The 21,404-nt window shown below is 45.9% G+C and overlaps 2 protein-coding genes across 2 annotated transcripts in view; one reads left to right on the top strand and one right to left on the bottom strand.

Annotated features, from left to right (window-relative positions):
• Positions 1–1,332: 1,332 nt before the first annotated feature.
• Mterf4 (mitochondrial transcription termination factor 4) lies at positions 1,333–6,074 on the top strand. The gene is made up of 4 exons (XM_059278613.1): positions 1,333–1,419; positions 1,993–2,491; positions 4,127–4,311; positions 5,336–6,074. Exons 1-4 carry the CDS (start codon positions 1,399–1,401, stop codon positions 5,681–5,683), a joined length of 1,053 nt encoding a protein of 350 aa, XP_059134596.1. The 5' UTR covers positions 1,333–1,398; the 3' UTR covers positions 5,684–6,074.
• A 4,964-nt stretch (positions 6,075–11,038) lies between these two features.
• Positions 11,039–21,404, bottom strand: part of Sned1 (sushi, nidogen and EGF like domains 1) — a 61,804-nt gene continuing 51,438 nt past the window's right edge. Inside the window, 5 exon segments of the mRNA XM_059278740.1 lie at positions 11,039–11,075; positions 11,833–11,845; positions 11,848–11,915; positions 16,996–17,083; positions 17,604–17,720. Coding sequence (XP_059134723.1) covers positions 11,039–11,075; positions 11,833–11,845; positions 11,848–11,915; positions 16,996–17,083; positions 17,604–17,720 — 323 coding nt within the window.

Here is a 21,404-nt window from a genome sequence, read left to right as displayed (position 1 = left end):
TGTGTATGTGTGGTGTATGTATATTGCATACTTGTTGCAGTTACAGTTGGGTGTCCTCTGTAACTTCCTTTGAGGCAGGGTCTCTTCCCTATAACTGGACCCACATTTCTTTTTGGCTAGGTTGGCACTCAGTTAAGGCCCATTGGTCCTGACTCCTTCCCTCTTGGTGCTGGGATTATAGGCATGCTTGGGACCACACCTGGATTTTTATGTGGGTATGGGATCTGAACTGCAATCCTTATGCTTGTGCTGTTAATTGCTGAGCCATCTCTTCAGCCTCTAAAATGACTGACTGACTTTTAGAGTGTGTGACCGGGTATTCATGTTTAACACAGAATTAAAGAGAAAAAAAACCTATTATATGGGCATGTGTGCCATTGTGTATATGTGAAAGTCAGTGGACAACTTTGTGGAGTGAGTTTTCTACTTTTACATGAGTTCCTAGGGTCAAACTCAGGTCATCAAGCTGGTGTGGTAAATGTCTTAACTGCTGAGCCATCTTGCTGACCCTAAACACATATTTTTAAACAATACAACTTACCAAATACCTTTATCTGGGTCTGGATCCATCTTACATTTCAGGAAGAATTTTGGGCTGTCCTGAGAAGTTATTGCTGTATTACAGTGTCCACCAAAAACAGTACTCACTTTCAAAGGTGAGCCCAGGAACACAAATTTTGGTTGTTCATAAGAGATTCCACCCTGGGTGTAGTTAGGTGAGTTATTACTAGTTACAGAACAAAGTCATAGATCAAGGCATTTACCAGACATCAGTGGGGACCACAGATAGGAAGGCTAAAGCAAAACTGGGAAAAGTTACTACAGCATTTTAGGTGTTAACTAATAATACTATTAGCTTTTGGATTGGTGAAAACCAGTGGTGGTCTTAGAATATATTTTAAAGGCCTTCATAGTCACAAAGCTGTTCGGTTAGACAGGGTGGACAGTGAATGAATTTCAAAAAGGCTGAAAATGATTCATGATGATTTGGTTCTGGTTTGCGACATACTAGCTCCACAATTAGTTAGGTTATTTGGCCTTATAGAATCTTTAACGCGTGCGGCTTTGTTTGTGTCCCGTCCGTCCCCGCCCTCCTGTAAGTGGAGTTTACAACAGGAAATGGTGCTGTGAGTTTATCTTCACCGGTACTCTAAAGGGCAGTTAAGAAATCCCGGTAGTCTTGCTTGTTCCTGGCAGAGACCTGCTTGCGTAGAGAAGGGAGCTGCATCTGCATGGGCGGGCGCGGGGCATGAGCCTGTGGGATTCAAGGCTTGGCGGCGGAACGGAGGAACTCTGTCATCCGGGAGTGCCACGGATCCGGACCGGGGGCCGGACATTGTGGGCCAGGAAGGCCCGCCCCTTCCGGTGTCCCAGTTAAACGTCCGCCGCCTGGGCTCCATGGCTTTTCTGGGTCGGCAGGTGAGGTTGCCGTAGGGAGGGTGCCACAGCAGCCGTGGGCGGCACATGCAGGCGGCCCTGCCGCTGGTTCTTTGTGGCTACATCCTGGGACTTTGTGGCGGTAGCGATCCCGGGGGGCGGGTGCACAGCCAGCCTGGTCCTGAGATAAGCCACTGGCTTCCACGGAGTTTGGGCTAATGTGGAGGCAATGGGCTGAGGAGACCTAGACCGCTAAGACAGAGGGACGGGGAGGCTGGCCATGCTAGAGAGGGTTTGGAGACCAGTCTGGCGGGCACCGGGTGCATCTATCTGGTGGCTAGTCTGCGGTTCACAATTTTCAGCCAAATATTAATGACTAGCAGTCCTCTCTAAAGCTAAAAAGTATTGGTTGTGCCCGACACCTATCTCTTCAGTAAGTGCTGTTGTCTATATGCTAATTTCCTTCTCTGGAGACTTTGGGCCCAGAGGTTTTACAGATTGTTTACAAAAACTGTTAGCTTTTGTGGGCCAAGGTCCAAAATACTCTGGCTCAGTAATCTTGTGATAGTCATTCTCCTGAGGTGGAACTAATTCTGTTTTGGCTCTGTCTTACAGGTTCTTGACTGGTACCGTCTAAGGGCCCTCTCCTGGGCCTGTTTGGCTAGGCAGACCCCTCATCTCAGAGAACAGAAAAGGATGAGTCCTTCTTTGTTTTGCAAACTGACTACAGCACCCAATGGAGAGAGCCTTCAAGAGTTGTCCTGTGTTAAATCCAAAAAGTATGTGCAGGAGCCAGAGTACAGGACGCGTCTTGTTCAGTGTCTTCATGAGGAACAGAGGACTTGTGTGGATCCTAAGTCCTTGGAGCTTGAGAAAGCCATCACTTCCCTGCAGGACATGGGTTTTGATGAAGCCCATATTAACGCCTTGCTCAGTATGCAGCCAAGTGTCCATCCTCAACAGATGCTGGGCATAATTTCAGAATTTCTGCTCTTGGGGTTGCACCCAGAACCTGTATTTATGGCCTTGAAGAAAAGTCCACACTTACTGAAGCTATCTCCAATGCAAATGAAGAAGCGTTGCAGCTACCTGCGGAAGCTTGGCCTTGGAGGAGGTAGACGAAGCCGCAGACTTTGTAGTGTGAGAGGAGTCAGAGTTAGTGAAAAAATAGCCTGCCTTAGCAGAGTGTCTTGCCTTTGATAGTGTGACATGACATCATCTACAAAGGTGCTAGGCTGCGTTCATAGCTATCCTGGGATGCATGTGGTATTCATCCCTGTGGGCTAAGCACACCTTAGTAAGGTGAAGTGGGGTAGGAGACTTTTCCAAGGAGAGGTCAGTGTCTCTGAGGAGATGTGTGATGGGTCTTCTGCAGAAGGCGTTGTAAGAGGGATGAGAGGTTAGGCAGGAGGAGAGAACCAAGGCCAAAACAAGTCCCATGTGTTCTGTTCATTGAGTTCTCTAGCTCCAGAACAGTGGGGACATGAAGTCTATTTGGTGGGTTAGTGTTGCTATGTGGTAGTGGTATATGTGTATGCCTATGTGTGACCTCTGCAAAAACATACCATACAAAACTTTAGACCTGGTCATGCCAGGACCTGGAAAGCTGGTAGAGTGGCCTCCTTCTTCCAACTGTTGTCATTCTGGAGAAGGGAGATGAGGATCTCCAGTGATCTCTGCCCATTTGACATCTCTTATTTCTTGTTATTATTGACTGTTCCTGGTAAGCAGGGGAGGTTAGAGTCTACTATGTTTGGTGTCTCTAGAGGCCTCCTTCTAGAAGATAAGCAAAAAGATAACTGTATTCCTCTTGATAGATTTGCTTTCAGTGTCATCTAAGTCTAAGCTCAGTCAGTATTGAAGCACAGCTTGAGAGATGAAAATAAAGTGCACACTTTGGCTGGGCATGATAGCGCAGGCTTTTAATCCCAGCACTTGGGAACCAGAGGTAGGAGGATCTCTGTGAGCTCCAGGACAGCCTCAGCTACACAGAGAAACCCTGTCTCGAAAAACCAAAAACAGCAACAACAAAAAAGCTTGTACTTTGGAAATTCATCTTCACATGGGAGTGAGACAGAGACAGTGACCAACTAGCCTGATGGGAAAATTAGTTAACAGCCTAAGTGGTTTTTAAGTTTCCAGCTATTAAATTTGCCAATATTCATAAGAAAATTGGCCCAACTATTATAAGACCATTTACTCCACTTTGTCTGGGACAGCCCCATTTATACTAATTGTCTGAATACGATTACTAATGTAGCTCACAATAAAACACTCAGAGGCACATTAGGGATGTAGGGTGGGTTGTTAGATCTGAGAAGAATCATTTCCATGGTGCTTCATAGAATGTAGATGTCTGAAATTAGCAATCCTATAAGGGGAGGGGATTCTTGTTCTCTCTCCCCCCTCCCCCTCCCTCCCTCCCTTCCTCCCTACACACACACACACACACACACACACCCCTTCTCTCCCTCCCTCCCTTCCTCTCTCGAAGTGTGTGTTTATCTGTATCTGTAAGTGTGTTTGGTGGGTGTACATGTTCTGGGGCACATCTGGATGCCATAAGACAACTTTTAGAGTCAGTTGTCTGCTTCCACCATGTGGGTCCTGGAGATTGAACTCAAGTTATGAGGCTTGGTGGCAGGTGCCTTTATCCACTGACACATCTACCAGCCCCTAAATGTTGTTTAGCCCTTGGCTTTCTAGAATATCCTGAAGTTACATGCTTTCCTTTTCTAATACTCTGCAGGGAAACTAAAGAGAGTGCTTCACGGTTGCCCTGAGTTTTTCACCATGCGTCAGCGGGACATTGACAGTGTTGTGAAGGTCCTCAAGGAGAAGTGCTTGTTCACAGTACAGCAAATCACGGAGCTTTTGAACAGATGCCCACGTGTTTTTCAGGCGGACCCCAGTGAACTAGAATACAAATTCCAGGTGAGAATAAGTGATTAGGCTGGAGATGGCAGATTTTTCAGGTTTTAAGTTGAGTAAGGTCAGCTGTGTGGACAAGAAGCCTCTGAGTAGGGCTAAAAGCTGCTGTTCTAGAATAACACAGCTCAGTTCTTTTCTCCCCTCCAAAGCAAACTTGTCTTCTGCTTTACTGCCTTGACAGTGAGTGACCTGACCCCATTCCAGGTCCAGGGAGGTACTCTGAAATAACTCATTTTGAGAAAGCTAAAACTTGATGACCCTTAGCATGTCTTTGTGTGGGGATTTGGAAGATGTGACAGTTGTCCTAATAGTTTAGTAACAGATGTGACAGATAGGTCAAAAGCACTTGTGCAGCTGGGCAGGGTGGCACACTCCTTTAATCTTAGCTCAGGAGGCAGAAGCAGGTGGATCTCTGAGCTTGAGGCCAGCTGGTCTACATAGTGAGTTCCAGGACGACCAGGGCAATGTAGAGACCCTGTCTCAAAAAACAGAACAAGCAAGCAAACAAAAACACTTGTGCCAGCATGAGGACCTGAGTTCAGATCCCTAGAACCCATGTAAGAACTGGATTTATGCCTTAGCACCCCTATGGGGAGTTGGGAGGTAGAGACAGGAGGATTCCTAGAGGCTTGTGAACCAGCTAGGCTGGTCTTTGACCTTCACAAGCATTCTGTGACATACTCAAATAACTGTGCACACAAACTGTGTATTCACACATTTTTAAATTCCTAGGTATCTTATGATTTCTTTAGGTTGGGTTTTTCTACACATGATTTTTGTTCCCCTGTTTAAAGAAAAACATATCCCTTTACACCGCTTTGTTTTCTGCTGCATTTTTCTCAGCATGAATTTGGAAATGCTTTGAAAACTGTCAGACTTCTCACAAGTGTTGGTATTAGAGAGGGCTATTCTCCCATTACTAATTGGGCAATTCTTTTCTAATGTTTTGGACTAAAGTTTGTTTTGAATTGGAATATAAACTTTAGGGTTCTCTACATAGATTCCTAAACATGTTTGTATCTTCCAGTATGCATATTTTAGGATGGGACTTAAGCATCTGGACATAGTCAGGACTGATTTCTTACAGTATTCATTAACCAAGATCAAACAGAGACACATATACCTGGAACGCCTTGGACGGTATCAAACCCCTGATAAGAAGGGGCAGACGCAGATCCCCAATCCTTTACTAATGGACATTCTCAGAGTTTCAGAAGCTGAGTTTTTAGTCAGGACAGCGTGTTCCTCTGCTGAGGAGTTTGAGGTTTTTAAAAAGCTCTTGGATCGAGAAGAAGAGGAATCTGAGAGCCATGCATCTGAGGAGGAAGAGGAGGAAGAGGAAGAGGAAGAGGAAGAGGACGAAGAGCAGCTGTGATGAGGACTGAGACAAAAAGGGTCCAGGGATGCCAGAGATCATTCCTGTTATTCTCAAAGCTTCGGGCGATTACCCGGATCTTCTCAAGCATTTTTCATACTAACACTGGTCATTTGGTGAAAAAAAACTGTTATGATCCACTGGATCACATCAAACCAGATAGGAGATGCTTTGTTGTGATCTGTTGGGTTCTGTGGGAGGCCTACTGCATCCTAAATAAAGGACTCAGCTGTTAAAATCCAGGGGATGCAACTCATCCAACTTTGGTGTCTTTTTCTCTGTTGAAATATGTTGGTGTTAATTCCAAAACAACGTAGAGAAAGCTTTCCAGCTCAACGGCCACTTTGTATTTCCTTGTAGTAGTAAATATAAAATCATGAGAATGTAACATGAGGGTATTATGTCATAGCACTTTATTTTATGAAAACAAGTAGGTTTTCCACAAAATAGTCATGTTTTTAATCCGACATCATTTCACGGCCCTCTAATGTGTTCAGTGTACAGCGAGTGAAAGGCATTGGTTAGTACTATGTTCCTTAGTTTCGCAGTCTTCTCATCTGTGAGCTGCTGACCCTTCCTGCTTGGGCAAGTTGGCCTTCATGTGGGTTCCCGGCTAGTAGTATCTTTGGCTTTTTAGCCTGGGCTGCGGAGTGAGCTCAGAACCAGCACTTCAGGGGCGGTAGGTGGTCTTAGGTGACATCCCTTCTGCCTTCTGTATGATAGATGGAGCAGAGCACAAGCCCCAGGTCTGATTTTGGTTTGTTCTAGGAAGCTTTCAGATACCCTGGCATGGATATCATGGGGGGATGATAGTGAGTGTCTTGGAGTGATGTAAAGTATGGGGACTGGGATGAGGTGAGCTCTGAGGAGAGGCCTGGTTTGATGGAGCTATAAGGCCTCCTAGAAAGTTGTCTGTGGTCCTTCCTCAGGAAACTGCACAGGGTTAGTGATGCAGAAAGCTTTTTGATGGGACAGCCAAAATCAGATATGCTTGGTAGTATTTTTTTCCTACTTGGTGACATTTAATAGTCATGTGAAACCCCTATGTGTTTCCTATATAGACAGAATCCAACGCATAGATGGGGATGACCCTGATCCTCAAGACATCTGATGATCTTTGGAGATGTTTTTTGTGTGTCATGGCCCTGGGATCTTGTGGGTAGAAGCCAGGGATGCTGTAAAATACCCTACATTGCACTGCATATGAATGATCAGGTCCACAAAGCAGTGTCAAAGCTGAGAAATTGCTCCAAGACCTGGCCCAGTAATGTGACCATAACAAATTGGGATTGTAAATGGACTCAACGATTTATTTCTGTCTAAAGTAGAGATCTTGCTGGATCTGAGGTGTATTTTGTGAGGAATCCGCACCAAGGTGTGGAGGCTTTGGACTCCCCTGGAGCCTGACTGCAAAGAGGAGGGTATTCACAAAGAAAAGCAGTTACTCCAAGATTCCCATATAATCAGAGCTCCCACTATGGCAGGTATGTGAGGCAGGTTAACTCCTGCCTGGCAAGGTTGTGTCTTTACCTGTTGGACTCTCCACACAAAGCAAGACAGCAAGCCGTCATGTCTACCACTAACAGCCCATGGGCAGTGGAGAAGGTGAATGCCTTCTAGCTGTTCTTGGCCATGGACAAAACTATTTGAGAACAGTGATGCTCATTCTTGGCTGCCTACTTTTCCACTTTGTGGCATCGAAGTGACCTTCACTTTCCCTGAATGTAGGATATTTGGTCTTGGGCTCCATCAGAGCCGAATAGAACCCCAACCCTGAGCTTAATTAGGTGTCTGCTCATCCCGTATTTTTGACTAGCAAATGGTGAGCCCAACAACTCATGGTTGCTCCTTCATTTGGACACAAAAAAATAAACCTTTACACCTCGTAAGTTTTCTGATTCCATTGTGCCATTTCCCAAGTGGACAGTAATTGTTTTGAAGGGCATAAATCTGCTTAAGAAAGGTGTGTGAGAAAGCAGAAGCAGCGTGTTTGGAATGATACACACTTTTTCCTCAGCACCAGCAAATCTTTCTCCGCTCTGAAGATCCACAGTCAGCATTCAGTAGGCTGGGTCTTGTTTGAAACATAGGCTCCAACAGGAAACAGGAACGTGGCAGCGTCTGCCTGGCGGGTAAGGCTCCTGAGGTCATTCGTATAGTATAAAGGTTTCATCTATGTTTCCAGTGATGTCATTTGATCTTGCTATTCACTGCTAATGCTGTAGCTTATGAGGAGGGATGGTGGCAGGTCTCAGTGTCACATGGAATTTGACATATATGTTTGTGGACCTGGTCTCTGAGCCCTGTCTTTGGCTCTCCAGGCCCCTGGAGATAAGTCAGTGTGTATCTAAGGTACAGTAGTGAGTTTTTGACATGACTGCTCCACCTTCCTGAAAGAGAAAAACAGGCTCAGAAATTTTTAGTGAAAAATAAATGTTATTCTTCAAAGCATGTTTTTGTGAACTGGAGGGCAGGAGGCCTCTGGTCGGGATGTAGTTCTTGGTGCCGGATCTCCAGTCAGGTCAGCTCTGCTCTTGAGGGATCAAGCTGTGGTTGGCTTTTCTGGTTCTGACCTCACTGCAGGAGAAGACAGCTGCTTGGAGCCTTGTTGAGAGTGGAGTGGAAAGCGGAGGCTGTGTGAAGTGTGTTCGTCTTGGTAGGCCACACCATCTGCTTGAGGTACAGATCACAGGAAGCCTTGGACACTGTCTCCTGGAGCCTGCCTGCCCTGTGCCTCTAAGTGTTCCCTTCGGATTTGAACATAGCAGCTCCTGCTGCTCCCCTGTGCTGTATGCATATCTTAGGTTTCTGAGGATCCTGATTGCTTTTCTTCTATGAAGGTTCAGGGGTCTTCATGCCTTGATGGCGATTTGTCATTCAGGAGATGTCTTTCTCTACAGAAGACTAAGGTCTGGATCATCTCACAAACCAGGTACCTGCCAACTATGGCCTACTGCCCGTTTTTGTGAATGAAGATTTATTGGAATACAGCCATGCTATCTACATCTGTGACCATGTTGGCAGTACAGTAGCAGAACTGGGTGGGTGCCAGAGAGGTCATTTCATCTGAAAGCCCAAAATACTGCCTGAGCATTTGTCTGCCCTGCCAACCCCTGAGTTGTAGACCAAATGTCCAAACCCTGTTGTAGTAGTAATCAGCATTTCTTCTTTAGGTCAGTATACATGAGGGGAGCAGGGTAGAGCTCATCTGTCTCCACATGGCCCTTCTTTCATCTCTTGTGAAAGCCGAGCCCTTTCTTCTCCATGTTTTGAGGGTTCAGGGGACACTTCTCCGACCCTAGAATCTGGGGGTGGGTTTCTGAGCACAGAGAAGCATCACTGACTGAGAGCCTGCTAACCCAGGTATCTGCACACTCACTACTCACAGAGGTCCTGGCAGAAACCAGCAGCTGGGTTAAGAGTATAGGTGCTCCAGTGCTCCCCCTGCAGGAGTCCTTGGGTGTGCGGGTCTGGCTGTCTCTCTTTTAGAAATCTGAGCACAGAGATCTTAGAGAAGACCAGCTACAGTCAGGAACTTGTCTCATTTTTAAGTTTTGGACCTCATCTTCCTGGGTTTTGGAAATTCTTGAGGCGGGCAGTGTTCCTAGGACATGCTGACCATTTTGAAGGAAGAGCAGCAAACTGAGACACATTCCTCTTTATACCCACTGTCTTTCTCTGGAGGCCCCAGGTACTGTCCCCCAGGGGACCTGTATTCAAACTTGCATCGCCAGAATTCCAGCTGGCCGTGATGCAGAGGGATGGAAGTGAGAACATACGCACCTCTATGGGGACACCTGGGCTCAGCCTGTGATTTAAATTTGAATCAACAGGCTGCTGGTCCTCTGCTGCCTGCCTTTTGGTGATGGCACTGGGTCTTTTTCCCAGGGCAGCCTTGAATGGTAAGTTTTGATGTTTTTCTTGAGTGTGTGTGTGTGTGTGTGTGTGTGTGTGTGTGTGTGTGTGTATGTATGTGTGTGTGTTTTCCCTGTTGCTCTGAAAATAAGTGTTCTATAAGCCAGTATGTGGTAAGTAGCTGAGGAGTATTCATTTTTATAAACATGGATTTTCTGGGTGAGTTCATAAAAGAGATGCATCAATATCTCATGTGACTTATTGCCATACAAATATTTTAAAACCAAATAATTGGTGGACTCTTGATCTTTGTGGGGTTAAGTTGCTCACAAGTGTTGCAGGGTGTTTTGTGTGTGCATTCTTGGAGGCTGAGGTGAGATGTCGATGCTGTTGAGTGGACTGGATTTGAGTGTGGTCAGCTGCTCTTCAGGCAAGGTTTTCCCATCTGAAACGGTGAAGCTGCAAAGGCCCTGCTGCTTGGGCCTGTCTGAGAGCCTGCTGCTCTGATGCCCTGATCTAGCCATGCTGATGTCATATCTGTGAGCACTTTTTCTTAGGGTGAGCTTTGCCTGGAGTTCCTTTGCTTTGGGTTGTTCTTAGGCCGTTGGGTGATAGTTCTCCTTCATGTCCTCTACTGTAGAAGAAAAAGTGACTCCTGAAGGGGCTGGTTTCCAGATGTGCCTCTCTCCCACCTCTGGAAAGATGAACGGTTCTGGCTTTCCCAACCAAAACTGTCTTGGGCCAGCCAGTCTGTCATTCCCAATTGATGTCAGGCCAATAAGAAGTCACTGTGGGCTGAGTTCAGGCTGTACAGGGGTTTCTGCAGAGTAACCCCTTATTTTCCAGACTGTTGTGGAAAAAAATCCAATGCCCTTTAACCTCTCATAGTTTATACATGGGGAGGTGGGTGGAGCATGCCGGATCAAACGGGCAAAGTTGCTTTGATTTCAGGGTTATTAGTGTTTAGAATTCCAGGATCCACTGCAACTCTCCCAGGGAGAGGCTGTATTTAGGATCACCTGGATGTTACATGGCAAGGCTCCCACCCTGTTCTACCACTAGAATGCCATTCACAGGGCGTGGGGGTACTTCCTTAGGTCCTTCCCAGCACCCCAGGGTTGTGTGGCATCCTTGATCCTTCTACCACCCAAGCCCACTGCCCTGAAGGGGCCAGTGGTTCTTATGCCTTGCCTCACTGTAACTGGTCTGCAGAGAGAGAGAGAGAGAGAGAGAGAGAGAGAGAGAGAGAGAGAGAGAGAGAGAGAAAGTCCCTCCCCATAAAGTCTCATTTCCACCTGTAAGCAGATTCATATGCAAGCAGACCAGGTTATGTCTATAGGGAGGCTATAGTCAGGGGATTCTGGAACCTTCCTGGTTGGGTCTGTAATAGCACAGTGCTGAATCTGCCATCAGTGTCTGATGAAGAACCTCAGTGCTCAAGGTGCTGGGTATGTTGGTGTCTCCAGTTCTCAACAGATCTTGGTTTGGAGGAGTGTGTGCTTAAGATTTCTTCAGTGTTTGACTGTTACTTTGTTTCCTGAAATAATTAAGAAAACCAGTTTAGTGAGAAAGAACCCTACCTCTGTCAGCCTTATCTGTTCCTCACATATAACCCAGGCAAGCCCACACAGACTGACAGGGAGTCTGGACTTGCAGCCTGGCGGCTGTACATTACCAGCTGAAGGTGGTAGTTGTGGACTGAGCAGACAGTAACCTGGCATTGTGGGAAGAGTGTGGAAGGAAGCGAACAAGAGCTGCCCTGGGAGATTGTGACATACTTAGGTCAAGCAGCACTCCTGATGACTGCACACCGCAGCCTTTCCTAAAATTTAGTCACGCAAAGCAAGGATATGTGGCTTCGACTGGTCCATGGAGAACATTCCTGAAGGTGGATTCTCATTGTCAGAACATAATGTCCTAAGTATAACTTTCAGTAAGATCCTAAACAGCAATGATTCCTGTGACTACCTTGAACTGGGGGAAAGCCCGGGTGTGAGATGAAATGTAAAAAGATGTTCTAAACTTAGAGTTACACACTTGGGCCTGTCAGTAACAGCCTGCGCTTTCCCATCACAGCCCCGATTCTCAGTGCAGGACCGGAGTGACCACCTCCAAGCACAGCTGGGCCTGTCTGTGCACCCACATGTGCGTATGTGGGCATTAGTTTCTGAGCAGAGTACAGCCACACACGAGCTGCAGTTTCGGGCAAGCAGCCTGGCTTGATCCAACCCTGTCACTTCCTGACCCATCCACCCACAGAGCTGCAGGCAAGACAGTGTGGCCCCAGGATATACCTGTTTGGGGTTTCCTGAGGCTGGTGCTCTCACAGCGCTCTTTAAAGCAGATGTCCTGGTGAACTTTGTAGACTTTCTTGTACCTGTTGTCAAAAGAAAACTCTGTGAAGCTAGGCCCGGGGCAGAGAGGTGTCTAAGTGTTTCATCTAGCTGTGTATGGACAGAGGGAGAGACCACTATTTTCCTTTTTTTTGGTTTTTCGAGATAGGGTTTCTCTGTGTAGCTTTGCATCTTTTCTGGATCTCGCTCTATAGACCAGGCTAGCCTTGAACTCACAAAGGTCCACCTGGCTCTGCCTCCTGAGTGCTGGGATTAAAGGCGTGTGCCACCACCACCCGGCCACTATTTTCTTAATACATGTTACTGGGGGCAAAGTCTAACATCAAGGTCCAGGGACTTAAAAATTAATTTTACTGAGTACAGCATACATAAAAAGGTATTCATTTCAGGGTCCCTTTTCATGAATGCTGACAGAATCATGGTGTTGAAAGGCATCACTGAAATTTCAATGGCAGGACATTGCTGGGGGCAGGCCACTTGTCCTGAGGCCTCAGAAGGTTTGACTCCATATGCTAGTTAGTGTTTTTTGTTGTTGTTTGTTTGTTTGTTGGTCAGCTTGACACAAGATAAAGTTGTCTGGGAAGAGGGAACTTTAACTGAGGAAACGCTTCTATCAGACTGGTCTATAGTCTGACAATATGTGAGACCCTTTTCTTGATCAATGATTGATGTGGAAGGGTCCAGACAATGTGGATAGTATAACCCTTGGGCAGGTGGTCCTGGTGGTATAGGAAAGCATGCTGAATGAGCCATAGGGAGCAAGTCAATAAGCAGTGTTCCTCCTGGTCTCTGCTTTAGTTCCTGACTCCATGTTTCTGTCCTGCTTGTGTTCCTGCCTTGACTTTCCCTGTTAGTACACTGTAAAGTATAAGGTCAGCACTTTCCTCCCCAAGTTGCTTTAGGTTATGTTCTTTGTCACAGCAGCAGAAAGCAAATTAGGACACCCAACTCCTCTGTTTTATGAATGTTTCAAGAACATGGTCATGAAGTCTGGCACTGTAAGCCTCAGAGGCAGGCAGCATGGACCAGGAGGCCTGATGAAGCCTGCCCATCCCATTTTTTAATCAGACTGTGCTAGCAAGCCTCTTTAGCTTCCAAGTTTCATGTATAGTGGGATATACTTATAGATCTCATACCATTCAGTAGGAATGGGATCTATGTGTTTGGGCCTGTTAGAATTTCCGTGTCTGGCCGGGCGGTGGTGGCGCACGCCTTTAGTCCCAGCACTCGGGAGGCAGAGCCAGGCGGATCTCTGTGAGTTCGAGGCCAGCCTGGGCTACCAAGTGAGTTCCAGGAGAGGCACAAAGCTACACAGAGAAACCCTGTCTCGAAAAACCAAAAAAAAAAAAAAAAAAAAAAAAAAAAGAATTTCCGTGTCTGATCCATTGAAAAGAAACCAGGGATCTGGTACAAAAGCTTTTGCTTACATTAGTTTGGGAGGACACTTTGGAGGACTTCTGGCTTTGAAGGAATAGAGGATCTGGGATTAACTTTCAGCTTCAACTACCAGAGAACTGGAGGAGATAGAGGGAGTAACTACTTCCAGAACCTAGAAAATAGCCCAAAGAAAAACTGGATGCCCTGAGAAGAGATCAACCTGAGAGAATACTGCCATTCATTCCGGAGCACTTGTTGAGAGGAGGCAGTGGTCACAGTGTTGAGGATGCCTGCTGGGTTGGAGAGGCAGAGGCAGCTGGAGCTTGTGGGGGAGTGTTCTGGAGTGGAGAGGGCTCCATGGGGGGCAGTCTGGAAATCTGTGATGAGAGTCGAGCTGTGCACACACAGGGCTAGAGTCCTGAGCAGCTAGGCTAGACCTGAACCAAGACTGGTAAGATCTCATTTGACTCCAGGAAGGCGGTGCCACAGAAGGGGTGAAATTAGCCCTAGATGAAGTCTTCTCTAAATCCATCCTAAATCCTCAAAGGGAACAAACTGTAATCAAAGCCTGCCTTGCAGAAAACAAAACAACAAAAATACCTTTCTTGAATTCAAATAAATCCACCATCCAGTAATATGAAATTTATATTGTTTAGCATCTGATAAATTATGACATTCAAAGAGCCATAAGAACCAAAAATCAAAAATGCCCCCAAACAAATACAAAAGCTGCATATGATATACAACCTGTAGAAAAATAACTGACTAGAAAACAATTCGGAAACGAGAGGAAAACCTTTAAAGTATCTGCTATCTGTTTGTCTCATATTGGAGAGATGGCTCAGCAGTTAAGAGCACTGGTTGCTCTTCCAGAGGTCCTGAGTTCAATTCCCAGCAACCACATGGTGGCTCACAACCATCTGTTTGTCCCACATGTTCAGCAAGTAAAGGGGAATATCAGCAAAATGAAGGGAGGAATGGCTGATCAAAGAAAGAATTAAACAGAACTGCAGCAATGATACAACACAGTATCTGATCTGGGGCTGTTGCTCAGAGGCACAGACTTGCCGAGCAGCCTTTTAAGACTGAAAAAAATGACGACAAAACCCCAAAAGCTAACCAAACAACCATCAACAAGTACCTGAAATTGAATCTGTTGAACTGTATTAATAATAAACTAGATGATGAAAAAGAAAAGATATGTGGCATTGAACACACAGCAATACAAACTCCCCAACAGGAAGCATAGATACATTTGCATATACACACCATTTACGGTGCTTTAAAACAACAAAAAGACCTTTAGTGACCCGGGGGACAATATTAGTCAAATATATTCATAATTGAGCTCTAGCAGGAGAGAAGAGAAATGGAGGGACAAAGAAGAGATGAACAATGGCCCAGATTTGACAAAAGCTAAAACCCCAGAAATGCAAGATTAACAGATTCCAGAGAGGGCCGGTGCTGGAGGTGCACACCTTTAATCCCAGCACTCAGGAGGCAGAGGCAGGCGGATCTCTGTGAGTTTGAGGCCAGCCTGGTCTACATTATGGAGTTCCAGGACAGGCAGGACTACAAAGAGAGACTCTACCTCAAAATAAATAAGTAATAAATATTTCAGGGAATAAAAAACGGTATCCAAACCAAAACACACGGTTGAGTTGGCCAGAAACAGCAACAAAGAGGAAATAAAAAAAGGAGCCACAGGGGTGGAGAGGACAAAGGGGCGGTGACAGGGCCAATCTTGTCAACTGGATGTCACCGAGACGCACATCCTTGGTTGTGTCTGAGGGTGTTTGCCGACAGCACTACGAGAAGGCTGCCGTGATGTGGATGGCACCATCCCCCAGACTGGGGGCCTGCCCAAGTATGCGCTGCCATGCCATGACTTCACCTTGACCTCCACCATCATGGACTGAAACCTCTAACCATGAGGCAAACAGACCCTTCCTTTACCTTGTTTATGCCAAGTATGTTGTCACAGAGAGAATTCTAACCTGAAGTGCTGAAACGAGAATTGTAACTGTCAACCAGTCATCCTTTACAAATAGTTATGCCCCAAGTGAAGCTTACACAAAACCCTTTCCAGACAATTGAGAGCAGAGAACCGTGGACTCTTAGATCATACAAAGGAATGATGCGGGTTGGAAAAGCAAGACCTTCAGCATTGGATAATGACAAGCGGCTGGCAGCGCTGTGACATTTACTGCTGTAAATGGAAAGAAGTCTGATGGTGACTCAGGTGAGGAGGTAGAAGCCTCCTGTAACTGTATCCAAGTAACTCAAGGTAAACGGAGACAAACTGCAGATGTGTATTGTAAATCCTAGCGTGACTACTGGACAAAACAAAACAAATATAATCTATGCGCCAGTAATCCAAAATGAGCCAGAAAAGAGGAAAAAGCAGTAAGGATTGGATGGAACAAATAGAAATCAATATGTGATTTAAACCCAGCCACACCACGCCCATTATGTTCATTGTGAAACGATCTAAACACTGTAATAAGACAGGTCAGACTGAATATAACCAAGACCCTCCTATGTGTTAGCTACAGGGGAGCCTCTTCAAAGATGCGGATAGGAACGGGATAGAAAATTTGGTGAGTGAAGGACTCTCCTCACACGGCAGTGGGGCATCTAACACAGAGGCAGGCTCTGGTATAACCACAATAGCTGGAAGCCAGAGGATGATGGTGCAGCTACCATCAGATCGCCGTCGTGGGCCCAGGGGGAATGGTGGTCATAGCTGCTTCCCCACCCATACAGCTCAGGACCTTGTACCTCTTCCCTCCTGACTAAGCCTGCCTTTGCATCAAGCTTGGGCAAGCTTTCTGCCATTTCCCCTCCATTCTTTCATCCTCTTCCTTCGAGGAGCATCCAGAGTGGCTTGAACACTGTGGTCACACATCACGCAGAGCCCTTCAGGATCTCCACGATTCATGGAGAATAACACCACAGTCCATCTGAGGTTCTCCCAGATCCCAGGGACTCTCCTTTCTTCTCTCACTCATACTCTGCTCTGTTGGCCTCTGCTGTTCCTCAGACATATTGGGCACAGCCCGATGCAGGACTTTGTAACACTGTAACAATGTGTGGAACATTCTCTGATATCCCCAGCTCCTCCATTTCTGTTCAGTGTCCCTCTCTCATGAAGCCTACTCCTGTCCCCTCCATTCCTGACTCTCCTCACCTTAGGCTTTCATCTCTCCTTTCTTTCCTGGGAACTCCCTGATTTCTTGTACAGTGTAGCAAGTGTGCTTTTGCTATGGCCGTCCTTATCTAGAGCACAAGCGCCTGGTCCCTGAGTGCCTGGAACGACCAGGCTCTCAGACACAGTGACCCAGAGCCGTCGCATGCTATAGCAAGGAGGGTATCAAGAGATGAGACAAGCAGTCTTTTCTCCTAGTCCAGACGGAGAATCTGAGGCAATGGGGATTTGCCCACCGCCACATCACGCTGGGTTAATAGTAGAGCTGGGACTGGGGTTCTCATGTGCTCTTTGATTTCTGGGCTTTAAGGGAAGGAGGAGAGTCAGGTCCTGGAACTGTGTGAAGGCTTCCATGCATAGTAGTCAACCTGTGTCCTCTTCAGTCAGTTCTTGAGCTTCATGGGCTGGGCAAATAGTTTAGACAGAAGTGGTCGAAGCCAGTGTCTGCAGTCTCCGTCCCTACTGGGGGAATAAGGACACAACACCAGGGCACAAAGGCAGAGGCAGAGCTGACTTACACATGGTGGCAGACATCGCCTTCCCAGACAGGAAACGACTTCGTCTCAGAGAACAGCCGTGTGCAGGGACGAGGCACCTTTTCACAGGCTATGGCACAAAGGAGAAAGAAAGGCCAGCTCTTAGGAGGAGGCCGTTTCTGCCTCCCAAGAGAGACCTTTGCCCGAGGATGAGCCCTGCAGCCTGTGTCAGCCTGGGGATCTGTGCCAGCTACTTTCTGGCTTGGGGCTTTGCTTCAGGGTGCTCAGTATCTGCAGCCTAGTTTTCCTTAAGGCTCCTATGGCCTCAGGATTATTTTGTGTCTTTGTGGGAGCTTCCAGATGTACTCAGTCCACATGTGTTCCCTCTCATCATCAATCTGGCTCCTGCAATCGCCGCCCTTGTCCCTGACTTCCTAGTCTCTGCTCTGGGCACTTCCTTCCATCCCGTGCTTTGAGCAGCCCTCTGCCCCTTGTAGTTCATGGTCCATCTCTGAGGCCCCACATACACCATCCTTCCTACCTGGGCTCTTTGTTATCTCACAGACTGGAAGCCCTTAGGGAAAGCCCCAGGGCCAAGTCCCAGGTCATTGTGATGGTTGCCCTGAGGCCAGTAGCCAGCTCTGACTTACCGAGCTCACAGTGTCTGCCTTTGAACCCAGGCTTGCAGTCACAGCTGTGGGTAGTGGCACCTGGCACACAGGTGCCTCCATTCTGACAGGCATCTTCTGAACAGCTACCAGGGGCGCCTGGGAACAGGAAGGCGATGTTAGCTTCAGGGCCCAGGGAGGCCTGCCAGCTCTGCAGACTGTCTCCTGATGATCTGGCCCACTACAAGGACAACTGTCATTAGCATTCTTGGTTTCCCGTTGTCCCATCTTTGTCTAATGAGAACCCTTTCAGGTTAAGAACACAGTCCTGCCGACTCTTCTGTTTTATACAGTGTATGCAGGGCTTACTCTATATCCTGGCTTGGTCTTTGAATTGCCATTTCCCCACGTTCATGGAAACATGTCTGGAGCCGACAGTCTGCCTGAGCTGTCCTGCCTAAGGCCTTTCTAGGGAACAAAAACAGGATACTAGGCTTTAAAAAACTAAATGCTTGTAATCCCACTTGGGAAACTGAGGCAGGAGGATCACAAGTTAGAGGCCAGCCTGGGATGTATAGCGAAACCCTGTGTGAAGTTATGGAATTTATACCAATTTATACCAACATACCAATATGTTCAAAGATAAAAACAAAGGGGGGTGTTAACTTCTTAGCCTCGTGTTTTTTTTCTCCACACTTGAAACCCCACGGCATGAGTGGGACCATTCTCTACAGCACACGTGGCATGATTTCAGACAGCACCAGAGCCACTGCTGACACAGGACGAAGCAGACGCCACAGCAAACAGCCCCATGACCTCCCATTTCCAGCCTCTGCCGCTGACTTGTGTGTTTGCTTGTTTATAAGTATTTTTTCTAAAGTCAAAATTATCAAACAAGATAGATAGAAACCATCCATTTCCATTCCCCACGCCTGCTCTTCCCTCCCTCAGGTAACTCACCATCTTTATTAGTTTGATTTATTTTTAAACATAAGAAAAATATGTTCCCATTTCCCTTCCCATTTTTCCACTTCTTAAAAGAAGCCTTTATTTTGAACTTTTATAGATCATAAAACATTACATTCATTGGTTTCTAGCATATTCACTGATACGCATCCATTACTACTGTCAATTTTTATTTATTCTTAAAATTTTACAAGATTTTATTTTGCATGTATCAGTGTTTTGCCTGCATGTAAGTGTATGTACTACATTCATGCAGTGCCTGCAGAGATCAGAAGAGGTCACTGGGTATCCTGGGACAGATGAGATGGTTGTTAACTGCTGTGTGGGTGCTGGGAACCTAACCTGGGTCCTTTGTAAGAGCAGCAAGTGATCTCAACCACTGAGCCATCTCTTCAGCTCCCAGAGTCAATTTTTAAAAAGTCACTTTAAAAAAAAAGTCACTACTTCTTGCTTATTTTTTGCATCTATGTGTGTGAACACCTATGCCATGGCACATATGTGGAGGTCAGTGGACTTGTGTAAGTCAGCTCTCCCCACCACGTGTGTTCTGGAGACAGAACTTAAGCTGGGCAGCAAGTGACTTTACCCACTGAGATATCCCAGCAGCCCCCCAGAATCAATTTTTGAATACTTTAATTACTTCTTTTTTGTTTGTTTGTTTTTGTTTTTTCTTTTACTGAGGTTTTTTTTCCCTCTAAGATTTATTTATTTATGTATGTGAGTGCTCTGTCTGCATGTACAAGTTTATGCCAGAAGAGAAATCAGATCCCACTTTAAATGGTTGTGAGCCACCATGTGGTTGCTGGGAATTGAACTCAGGACCTCTGGAAGAACATCAGGTGCTCTTAACCTCTGAGCCATCTCTCCAGCCCTACTTTAATCACTTCTAAAAGAAACCTCATACTCTTTAGCTGGCTTCCCTATATCTCCATCTCTGTCCTGAGGAGCCACCAAGTACTTCCCATCACCATAGATAGCCGTATTTTAGACCTTCATGAAAAGGAATCTTCTTACACATGGCCTGTTGTGCCTGGATTCTTTCATGTAGTATACCATTTCAAGTTCCTCCATGTAACAGAGTTTTATTTTTGTTTAGGATTGAATGACATTATTGGGTAGACATGTCACAGTCTATTATCAGTTGGCAGGCTTGGCTATTTTTCTTTTGGTCATTACTAATGAAGATTCAAGCTGGGTGGTAGCGTACGCCTTTAATCCCAGCACTCGGGAGGCAGAGCCAGGCAGATCTCTGTGAGTTCAAGGCCAGCCTGGTCTACAGAGCGAGATCCAGGATAGGCTCCAAAGCTACATAGAGAAATTCTGTCTTGAAAAAACCAACCAAACAAACAACCAACAACTAATGAAGATTCCATGAATAATCATATGTAAGACTTGCATTGACACATGCTTTAATTTTTCTTGGCTATGCCCCTAATAGTAGAATTTCAGGGTCACATGGTAACTCTTGTTTTACTTTGAGGAACTACTGGTCTGTCCTCACCCCAAGCAGCTTTATATTCCCAGCGGTGGCCTCAGGGCTGATTTCTCCACATCTCAGCATTGCTTATTATTATCTGACTTTAAAAAAAAATCCGAGCCATCCTTGTGGTATGAGGTAGCATCTCAATGTGGTTTTGGTTTTCTGTTCCCTGATAAATGATCGTGTCAAGGATTCTTTTTACTTGCTTGTTGGTAAGTTGTGTATCTTCCTTGGAGAAATATCTGTTCAGATCTTTTGCCTGTTTTTAAGTTGAGTTATTTGCCTTTTCATTTAAAAGAATTCTTTGCAAATTTAGATACAAGTTATATGGTTTGAAATATTTATTCCCATTCCTTGGGTTTCTTTTTTGGTTTTTCGGTTTGCCTCCTGAGTGCTGGGATTAAAGGCATGCGCCACTGCTGCCTGGCTTCCTTGGGTTTCTTAATGTGTCCTTTGAATTCAGAAGTTCTGAATTTTGATGAAACCCCATTAACCATTTTTTTTTTCTTTTGTTGCTCATACTTTTGGTGGCGTATCTAAAAACCCTCTTCTAAACCTAAGGTCTTATGTTTCCTTCAGAGTTTTTAGCTCCGAACACTTAGGGCTGTCCTGTGTTAATGTGGGTGTGAGGTTTATGTGTGAGGTAGCAGTCAGCTTTATCCTTTGTGTGTGGACATCCCGTGTCCCGTCACTGCTTGTTGAGAAGACTGTCTTTTGCTCATGTGCAAGCTCCCCTTCTCAGAATCAGTTTATGATAGACATGTGGGTTTATTTCTAGACTCTTTATTCTGGCCCATACATTTACATGTCTGTCCTTAAGCAGTGTCACTCTTGACTTACAGCATGTTTTGACACATCAACCCCATCCTCCATGCATGGGTCAGCCAGGACTGTGGAGACCATGGCTGACACATGTCATTTGTGGGCTGAATCTGCAGTTGATAGAGACTTAGGAAGATTAATAGGAGCTACCCACTATAGCCTGATACTGTATAGCCAACACCACTAAACACACACACACACACACATACACACACACACACACACACAAACCACAAACACATACACATACACACATACAAACCACACAAATACACATACACACACATAAACCACAACCACATACACACATACAAACCACAAACACACATAAACACACACATGCACGCACAAACACATACATACACATACACAAACCACATGCACACACATAAACACATACATACATACACACAAAACACACACAAACCACATACACACACACAAACACACATATAAACCATAAACACACACACACACACACACACACACACACACACACACACACACACGCACGCCTTTTTGAATCAGGTGGTGAATGGGTGTGGTTGCGCCCTGTGGCAGGGCATTGTGCTTTT

Source organism: Peromyscus eremicus, chromosome 13 (assembly GCF_949786415.1).
Source record: "Peromyscus eremicus chromosome 13, PerEre_H2_v1, whole genome shotgun sequence".
Classification (NCBI taxonomy): Eukaryota; Metazoa; Chordata; class Mammalia; order Rodentia; family Cricetidae; genus Peromyscus; species Peromyscus eremicus.
This window is presented reverse-complemented; position numbering and strand designations above follow the sequence as displayed.

Excerpts from the sequence above, each read along its gene's own strand:
- Mterf4 (XM_059278613.1), top strand. The coding sequence starts at position 1,399 with ATGGCTTTTCTGGGTCGGCAG. Across the intron at positions 1,420-1,992 it reads TGGCTTTTCTGGGTCGGCAG|GTTCTTGACTGGTACCGTCT; the intron begins GTGAGGTTGCCG and ends TCTGTCTTACAG. Across the intron at positions 2,492-4,126 it reads GAAGCTTGGCCTTGGAGGAG|GGAAACTAAAGAGAGTGCTT; the intron begins GTAGACGAAGCC and ends AATACTCTGCAG.